The sequence below is a fragment of the Pelophylax lessonae genome, assembly GCF_965119305.1.
Source record: "Pelophylax lessonae genome assembly, chromosome: 13".
Taxonomy (NCBI): Eukaryota; Metazoa; Chordata; class Amphibia; order Anura; family Ranidae; genus Pelophylax; species Pelophylax lessonae.
In genome coordinates, this window is record NC_138780.1 from 24,748,041 (window position 1) to 24,758,040 (window position 10,000).

Genomic DNA, 10,000 nt, shown 5'->3' on the forward strand with positions numbered 1-10,000 from the left:
TCTTGTAGCCCTAACATTAAAGAACCCCCTGCGTTGCCTGAGGTTAAAACGCTTCTCCTCTAATCGCATTGTATGCCCTCGAGTCCTTATGTAATCCTTGCGACTAAATAGCTTTTTTCTCTTATGTCCTCCGACAGTCGCCGCCCCTCATATAGTCATCACCAATGGGTATTGACTTCCGCAGGAATAGCTAGGGTATTGACTTCCGCTCCGCAGGAGTAGCTAGGCATAAGACTTAGTTAAAAACAAAAGCATTTAACATACACACCCATGGGGGCTGTCCCACTGGTCAATACCCCCCTGCAATAAGCCATCGCAACTCAGTTTGGTAGCATAGCAGTAAGTGTACAAGAAAACCCCAAAAGAGGGGCGGGGGCGCCGACTTACGGTAAGATTTTACAAAAATTCAGTTTTTCTATGCTGAGATCACCATTGAGGTATTTATAAATTGCTATTATGTCCCCTCTCAGGTGTCTCTTCTCCAGGGAGAATAAATCAAGCGATTTGTAGACGCTCTTCATTGGACAAAAATTTTAGGTGTTGGGGTTTAGCTTTGTGGGTTCCAGATTACCAAACCAAATTCAAGATCCTAGAGAGGCACAGAAAAGATTTTTTTTGATTTACCAACGTTAAAATCATTTACCTTGTTAAAGAAACAGCGCCTCCCGCTGGACACTTTCTACAGTAAAATAGAGTTCATTATTGCTGTGTTTTTTTTTTTTTTTTTTTAAGGTAATGCTCTGACTCATCTTGTTTTGATGCAGGGTTATACGTCCTTCTGGAACGACTGCATATCTTCTGGATTACGTGGAGGCATTTTAATCGAGCTGTCCCTGAGGGGTCGTGTCGTCTTGGAGCCAGCCACGCTAAGGAAGAAGCGGCTGCTGGATAGAAGGGTAACTGTCTGTTTACTGCATCTGATCTTTTTATCTTTTTAATTGCAGCAATCTCCTGCTTTGAGTCAGCCAATATTCAGTAGTGTGTCAGGTGTAAATTAAGAAATGCCATCTGTATACTTTAATACCGGCATAGCCTAGTGGCTAAATGAAGGTGATTATGGTGTGACTAATGGCATTAGAAAAACCTTCTTATGGTAGCTGTTGTTCAGGACCGAACCTTTCTCAGGGATCAAGTGACTGATGTCTATCACTATAGGGCCCTCTAGTTCCTCCTGTTTTGAACTGTATTGTAACTGTATTGTCTTCCCTCAATTTGTAAAGCGCTGCGCAAACTGTTGGCGCTATATAAATCCTGTATAATAATAATAATAATTCTGGTTCTTTTGCACTGTTGTCAGTAAAACTAGGTTTGTTCCTGGAGGGGTTGTCCACCCAGAAGTGATAGATGTAGATGGGATTTGCTGGGCTGAATTACCAGTTGACTTCCATGTCTTAAAGTGGAGTTCCACCCTAATTTAATACTTACCTCCATCTTCTCGCTCCGGGTCACCTGAAAAAGAAATGGATAATCGCATATATTTTTTTTTTTTTTTTTTACTTACCTCGTAGCGAAGAAAATATACTTACCTTACTTCCTTCTTCCTCGGCCGTGGCCCGTCGTCACTTCCTGGCTCTGCAATGATTCCTGGGAGCTGAACGTCATCACTCCCAGGAATCATTGCGCCTGCACCGGCCCCGACGTCAGTTCCGGGTCGCGCGCGTTATCCCCTTCTAAACTGCTTCTGGGCATGCCCAGAAGCTGTGGAGGGATGACGCGCGCGCCCCGGAAGTGACGGCGGGGCCGGCGCAGGGCATCGTGGGACCGAAGAAGGCGGAAGAAGACGCCGAAGGGGATCTCGCTGGCTTCAAGCTGCCCACACCTGAGATGGCAGCGCTGGACAAGACGTTTTCAAGGTAAGTATTTGTCCTAACAGGTAAGTGCAACCCGGGACAGATCAGAGGCTAGCCATTGTGGAATGCACTAGCCCTGACTGTCCCGGGGGTATTTAAAAAAAAAAAAAAAATCCAGGGTGGAACTCCGCTTTAAGAACCTCCTAGATGTCCCTTCCATGCCTGTACCATTGATTACCTTGACATCTTGCATCTCCTCCCATAATAGTGGTGTTCCTACTCTAGCATAACATGACCTAACTTACAAATCTAGAGGATCAGAAATCCAGCCTGGCAAGATTTACCAAAACTAAAATAAAAGTGCTATTTTATTACCAAATTGGCCCGAGTTAGCCAACAGATCCCCCCCCCCCCCAGCAACAATCGACCCCCTGCAACAAAATAGCCACGTAACAATAGACCCCCCCCCAACAGCCAGCATCAGTAGGCCTCTCTCTCAAAAGTAGATTCTTCCCAGCAACATAGGACCCCCCCCTTCAGTGACAATAGCCCCCCCCCCCCCAACAGCCAGTATCGACAGACCCTCCAGCACCCTTTGCCATTCCATACATTCAGTGCTGGAGGTGCCTGAACTGCGTTCCCGCTGAAATAGAGCCCTGCTTACCTATTTTTAATCCGCTTTGGTCAAGTCCCATGATTCCCCTGCTCTGGCTCCCCTGTCTCAGTGAGTGGCTGCTGCTAAGGAGAGGAGGAAACACTGACAATGGCTGGGCTATGGAGGCTTATAGGCAATGCCATGGCTCACGCCGTGTGCCTCCTTATGGAGCTGCAGGATCATGTGACCAGAATGGAGCGGATTAAAAATCGGTAGGTATGCAGGGCAGGTAAGGGGACCAAGGCGGGGGGTTGGGTGAGGAACATTCTTCAGAAGAGATATAATTCGCACTTTAAAAGAGAAGTATGGGATTAGTAAAAACTACTACTTGTGTAGTTGGGTGGTGCACCGATTCCAACTGCAGCTGTCCCCCGCCACCTCTTAAGACTGAGAACTGAGTGATCAAACACCCGTTGATTGTCTGACTCTCGGTCCTCAGCCTGCAGGGAGCCAGTGACTGTCAATCACTGGAGCACCAGGCTGTTGAGGGGGTGGGAGCAGCTGGCTCAGGCTCTCAGTGGATCACTGAGTGGCTGAGTCAGCTGACGGTCCATGCTTCTAAGGGGATCCCGATCATATGGTTGGTTCAAAGTCTTGATTGCGTCAAACCCTGACTTTTTTAAAGCATTCCTGTGCTGAAAAAGTAAAGATTAGCTGCCATATAGAGAAACTCCAGAAAGGTTCATTTTGCGTCAACATTCCTTTAACCACTTCCCTACCACCCTATAGCCGTTTTACTGCTAAAGGGTGGCCACGCTGCACAGGATCACATGTGTATATGTACACGATCCTGCACTTCTGGGTAACGGGCGCGAGTGGGCGCCACCGGTGGCTTGCTTCCGCTGTGATTCTACACAGCAGGAGGTGATCAGCGGGTCCCGCGGACTCTATTGGCACTTTTCCACTGCAAGTACCGGCTCGGCACTGCTTGGCCCAGCTCGGCTCAGTTTGCTTTTCCACTGCGTGGTACGAGTCGGCACCTTTTAGCACTGTATAGGCTCTACTCGGCTCGGTTTGCTTTTCCACTGTTGTAGTACTTTAGTAGTAAGTGGGTGGAATTACAACGATTATCTGACCAATCAGTGGCTAGTAGTGACAAACAATCAATGCTGCATGCAAAGGATTGTGGGATATGGTATCGGTACGGACTGCTTGGAACCACAACCGAGGTGGTACTGTTTAAGGGAGCCGTACCATGTAGTGGAAAAGCGCCGCTGTACCAAACCGTACCGAACCGTTCTAACCCGTACCAGGCGGTACCATGCAGTGGAAAAGCGCCAAACCGATCCGTACCATGCAGTGGAAAAGCGCCATATGATCATTCGGTACACAGGCAGAACAGCAGTCTGTAAACAAGGCAGATTGCCGTTCTGTCAGTAGGGAAGGCATGGACCCTGTGTTCCTGCAAAACAGGGATTCATGCCTTCCTCTAATAAAAGCACCTCCCATACTTCACTAAAACACCAGCTAGGCATGCAGTTAACCCTTTGATTGCCTCCGACAACCCCATCCCATTGTTCTATAGCAAAAAGTTATAAAATATATATATATATATATATATATATATATATATATATATATATATATATAATATAATATATATTTTTATTTTTATTTTTTCAAAATTGTTGCCCGTTTTTTGTTCATAGCACAAAAAATAAAAACCGCAGAGGTCATCAAGCGAAAGCGCTACACTTAGGAAAAAAAGAGAACTGTGTTTGGCTACAGCGTCGCATGACCGCGTAATTGTCAGGTAAAGTAACGCAGTGCCGTATTGCAAAAAAATGGCCTGGTCATAAAGGGGGGTAAATCTTCCGGAGGTCAAGTGGTTTGGATAGAAGTGCACTTCCTGACATCTGAATACTCTGTAGCCTTATACCTGTATATCCGCAGTGTAAGATCACAAAGGCATTGCTGCCTCTTCTATTCTTACCAGTGTAATTGGTAAAGTCACTCCTGTGCTGCTCACTTTTCTCCTTGCTGGAGGGGAAGCTGTACCTGAGAACATGCAGTCCAAGGCTCTCCATGCTTCTGCTTCATCTGTTCTGTGGCTTTCTACCTCTTCTGTCACTAGTAATGTGCTGTTTTGTATACTAGTTCTAACACACTTAAAACTTTAATCAAGGTCAGTTAGGATAGTCTTAGAGGAATCTAAACATAAAATTCTAAGAGATAAAAGGAGAAAATGGCAATTATCCAACTAAATGTTTTCATAGTCGTTTCAAATCGCACCGTCCTTGTCCAGCTTGAGTACATCTGAGGTCAAGAAGAAGAAATAAAGAGAGATTAAAAGAAAGGAAAGATAGGTTGGGTTGACAAAGTTGGGTAGTTAATACAGTAGAGAGTACAGGTAGAATATCCTATGGAATTGTGCATGTAGGCCAGACTTCATAAAAAAGTTTTTTTTAAAAGCTGCGGAATTGAGGTCCGTTCTGATCCCAGCTTCAGTACCAAAAAGTAATTGACCGAGAATAGTGATCTTCAAACTGCGGCCCCGGGGCCAGATTCAGCTGTTTGCTTGCATGTATTTGGACCTTTGAGCACTATTCCATCCACTGACAGTTGGACATATATCTTCCCAGTGACACCAGTGGAGGGTCACAATTCCTCCCAGTGACACCAGCAATGGGGCACAATTCCTCCCAGTGACACCAGCAATGGGGCACAATTCCTCCCAGTGACGCCAGCAATGGGGCACAATTCCTCCCAGTGACACCAGCAATTGGGCACGATTCCTCCACTGACGCAAGCAAAGGGGCACAAGTCCTCCAATGACACCAGCAGTGGGGCACAAGTCTTCCAATGACGCCAGCAGTGGGGCACAAGTCTTCCAATGGCGCCAGCAGTGCGGTGCAAGTCCTCCAATGACGCCAGCAGTGGGGTGCAAGTCCTCCAATGACGCCAGCAGTGGGGTGCAAGTCCTCCAATGACGCCAGCAGTGGGGCGCAAGTCCTCCAATGACGCCAGCAGTGGGGCGCAGGTCCTCCAATGACGCCAGCAGTGGGGCGCAGGTCCTCCAATGACGCCAGCAGTGGGGCGCAGGTCCTCCAATGACGCCAGCAGTGGGGCGCAGGTCCTCCAATGACGCCAGCAGTGGGGCGCAGGTCCTCCAATGACGCCAGCAGTGGGGCGCAGGTCCTCCAATGACGCCAGCAGTGGGGCGCAGGTCCTCCAATGACGCCAGCAGTGGGGCGCAGGTCCTCCAATGACGCCAGCAGTGGGGCGCAGGTCCTCCAATGACGCCAGCAGTGGGGCGCAGGTCCTCCAATGACGCCAGCAGTGGGGCGCAGGTCCTCCAATGACGCCAGCAGTGGGGCGCAGGTCCTCCAATGACGCCAGCAGTGGGGCGCAGGTCCTCCAATGACGCCAGCAGTGGGGCGCAGGTCCTCCAATGACGCCAGCAGTGGGGCGCAGGTCCTCCAATGACGCCAGCAGTGGGGCGCAGGTCCTCCAATGACGCCTGCAGTGGGGCGCAGGTCCTCCAATGACGCCTGCAGTGGGGCGCAGGTCCTCCAATGACGCCTGCAGTGGGGCGCAGGTCCTCCAATGACGCCTGCAGTGGGGCGCAGGTCCTCCAATGACGCCTGCAGTGGGGCGCAGGTCCTCCAATGACGCCTGCAGTGGGGCGCAGGTCCTCCAATGACGCCAGCAGTGGGGCGCAGGTCCTCCAATGACGCCAGCAGTGGGGAGCACAGTTCCTCCCGCTGATGCCAGGACATTTTGGACTCCCTTTGGCCTCAGTCCAGCCCCCACACAGTCGGAAGGACAGTATACTGGCTCTTCTATTTAGAACGATTTGAGACCCCCAGATCTAGAACAAGACCATGTAAGATCAAGCAATTGGTTTGTTTAATGCCTTTCCTTCCTTCACCCACCCACTGGTGAGAAGAGTAAGCTCTGAATTTAAGCTTGGAGTTGCCCTAGTCGGAGCTTACATAGGACTGTCTCCATGTGACAATGTTTGGACAATCCCCAAGCTCCAGTGTTGTCACATCTGAGGAAAGGAGTGAGTCTCCTGCTCTTCCATACCCAAAGTTCTGGGTATTTACTTCGGTCCAGGTGGCTGACAAAAGCAGCAGGGGAGTGGAGGAAAGGTGAACGTGTGCTGTTATTTTGCCTTTGTTGAAAGTAAATGATGGCCATCTGATCCAGCCGTTTTATTACAGGTTGGGAGAATCCCCGGTATGTGTCAGCAGCAGACAGCTTCCAGCTGACTCCTCTCAAAGGGGTATTGATCAGACGGGTTTCATAACCTAGTGACAGATTTGGGTACTGTCGTTTTTTGCCATTTCATGGGCGTGCAGTTTTAAGGATGACATATGTTGAATCCATTTACGCAATGTAATCTCATCATTTATATTTTGCCAAAAAAAATGGGTGTTTTGTATGCAGTAAGATTCATTTGGGTGTATTTACTGAAAATATACACTATATTACCAAAAGTATTGGGACGCCTGCCTTTACACACACAAGAACTTGAATGGCATCCCAGTCTTAGTCCGTAGGGTTCAATATTGGTTTGGCCCACCCTTTGCAGCTATAACAGCTTCAACTCCTCTGGGAAGGCTGTCCACAAGGTTTAGGAGTGTCTATGGGAATGTTTGACCATTCTTACAGAAGCTTATTTGTGAGGACAGGCACGGATGTTGGACAAGCGCTCAAATTCATCCCAAAGGTGTTCTATAGGGTTGAGGTCGGGGGCCAGTCAAGTTCCTCCACCCCTAACTCGCTCATCCATGTCTTTACAGACCTTCCTTTGGGGAGGAGATGGTTTCAGCAGTAGAATGGTTAAAGCACAGTGTTCACATAAGCCGTATACAGCCAGAAAGTTTATACAATAGGAAATCTATAAAGGTACACTGTAAGAATGCGTCATCCAGAATGTGAATTCAGAGCCAAAGTCCAGGTATTACAGTACTGCGTTTGTACCTCCTGAGCTTGACTTCAGGCCAAGCTTTAATTGTGTTCAAGATAGCTGTAGAATAAAGCGTGTGTGAGGATGGAAATGTCAAAGCTGCCATTGATTTGTTTTTAAAGTTTCCAGCTTCATGGCTGTCATCCTGACCCTACTTTCACTGCCAAGGAAGTCTTATAGAACATACATGCATGATGGGTGTTCAGACTTCACTGGATGCATTATTGCTCCAGGTAACTGACTCAGGAGTTAGTGAAGCTTGCATCCATGTCTTTATGGACCTTGCTTTGTGCACTGCTCCAAATCATTTGGTGGAAGGGGGGGGGGGGATTATGGTTTGGGGTTGCTTTTCAGGATTTGGGCTTGGCCCCTTAGTTCCAGTGAAGGGAACTCTTAAGGCGTCAGCATACTAAAGCCCCGTACATACACGTCGAAAATCGGCAGGGAATTTTCGTCTGGCGACCGATCTGCCGATTTTCGGCTTGTTAGTATGATGCTTCCGACAACCGACTCTGACTTTTCGGCCGAAAAAAATCTGGTGTGCAGGCTATAAAATTTTTGTCCGCCGTCAAAACACGGCCGATTTTCGTGCAGTCAGTACAGATTTCGACAGGGAAAAATCTGATGAGCAAGTCTGGGCATGCTCAGAGAAGAAAGAACACAAAGAAAGCAAACCAACACATGACATCACTTCTGAAGTAGAATTTTGTTTGGCGAGAAAATTCGTGTGCAGTCTAGGCACATTCCAACCAACAAAAACACCACTCTGGACAAAAGACGGACGATCGGTCGGCCGATAATCGTTGCGTGTGTGCTAGGCTTAAGACATTTTGGACAATTCATTGCTCCCAACTTTGTGGGAACAGTTTGGGGATGGCCCCTTCCTGTTCCAACATGACTGCATACCAGTGCACAAAGCAAGGTCCATAAAGACATGGATGAGCGAGTTTGGGGTGGAGGAACTTGACTGACCTGACCTCAACCCGATAGAACACTTTTGAAATGAATTAGAGCGGAGACTGTGAGCCAGGCCTTCTCATCCAACACCAGTGCCTGACCTCACAAATGCGCTTCTGGAAGAAAGGTCAAACATTCCCATAGACACACTTAAACCTTGTGGACAGCCTTCCCAGAAGAGTTGAAGCTGTTATAACTGCAAAGGGTGGGCCAACTCGATATTGAACCCTACGGACTAAGACTGGGATGTCATTAAAGTTCATGTGCGTGTAAAGGCAGGCATTCCAAATACATCACTTCTGGGTTTTTATATGGAGACGCGATCAGAGCCGAATGCAGCTTTGATCGGGTCTTCTGTTCGGTGGCCGTGCAGGTAGGATGCCCGGGTAACCCGATGGGACGGGAGACACAAGCGAGCCGTGGAAGGTGGCGGGAGGGGGGGGGGGCATCCCCTCCCGCTCCTTGTAATGGCAGCCTTCTCAGCCGCATCGGTTGTCATTACAAGACAGCCGACCGTCTGCTATGGACGCCGGTACCAGGGTTACGCCTCTAGCTGCAGGCATCACTCCGGTACAGCACTTTCCCAAAATATCTGCAATATCAATGACCTCAGATATATCAGGGAAAGTGCATATCGCCCCCCCGATATATCGGTGTTGCCGATAATCGGTCGATCCCTAGTATGTAGGCACCATGAGATGGGTAATATAGTGTATGTAGGCACCATGAGATGGGTAATGTGGTGTATGTAGGCACCATGAGATGGGTAATATAGTGTATGTAGGCACCATGAGATGGGTAATATAGTGTATGTAGGCACCATGAGATGGGTAATATAGTGTATGTAGGCAGCATGAGATGGGTAATATAGTGTATGTAGGCAGCATTAGATGGGTAATATAGTGTATGTAGGCAGCATGAGATGGGTAATATAGTGTATGTAGGCAGCATGAGATGGGTAATATAGTGTATGTAGGCAGCATTAGATGGGTAATATAGTGTATGTAGGCAGCATGAGATGGGTAATATAGTGTATGTAGGCACCATCGGATGTGTAATATAGTGTATGTAGGCACCATCGGATGGGTAATATGGTGTATGTATGTATGTAGGCACCATCCGATGGGTAATATGGTGTATGTATGTATGTAGGCACCATCAGATGGGTAATCTAGTGTATGTAGGCACCATCGGATGGGTAATATAGTGTATGTAGGCACCATCGGATGGGTAATATAGTGTATGTAGGCACCAGCAGATGGGTAATATGGTGTATGTAGGCACCAGCAGATGGGTAATATGGTGTATGTAGGCACCATCAGATGGGTAACATGGTGTATGTATGTAGGCACCATCGGATGGTTAATATAGTGTATGTAGGCACCATCAGATGGGTAATATGGTGTATGTAGGCACCATCAGATGGGTAATATGTTCTATGTAGACACCATCAGATGGATAATATGGTGTATGTATGTTACATAGTTAGTGAGGCTGAAAAAAGACACAAGTCCATCCAGTTCAACCTATGTGTGTGTGTTTGCTTTTAACCGTACATTGTATACCCCTGATGGTATGTAGGCACCATCGGATGGGTAATATGGTGTATGTAGGCACCAGCAGATTGGTAATATGGTGTATGTAGGCACCAGCAGATGGGTAACATGGTGTATGTAGGCACCA

General features: G+C 47.9%; 1 protein-coding gene across 1 annotated transcript in view; it reads left to right on the top strand.

Annotated features, from left to right (window-relative positions):
- The window catches only part of GOLPH3L (golgi phosphoprotein 3 like), a 109,179-nt gene that overhangs the window by 84,326 nt on the left and 14,853 nt on the right, over positions 1–10,000 (top strand). The window contains exon 3 of the mRNA XM_082242760.1: positions 765–896. Within this exon, the coding sequence (XP_082098886.1) occupies positions 765–896 (132 nt within the window). The remainder of the gene's footprint in view (positions 1–764; positions 897–10,000) is intronic.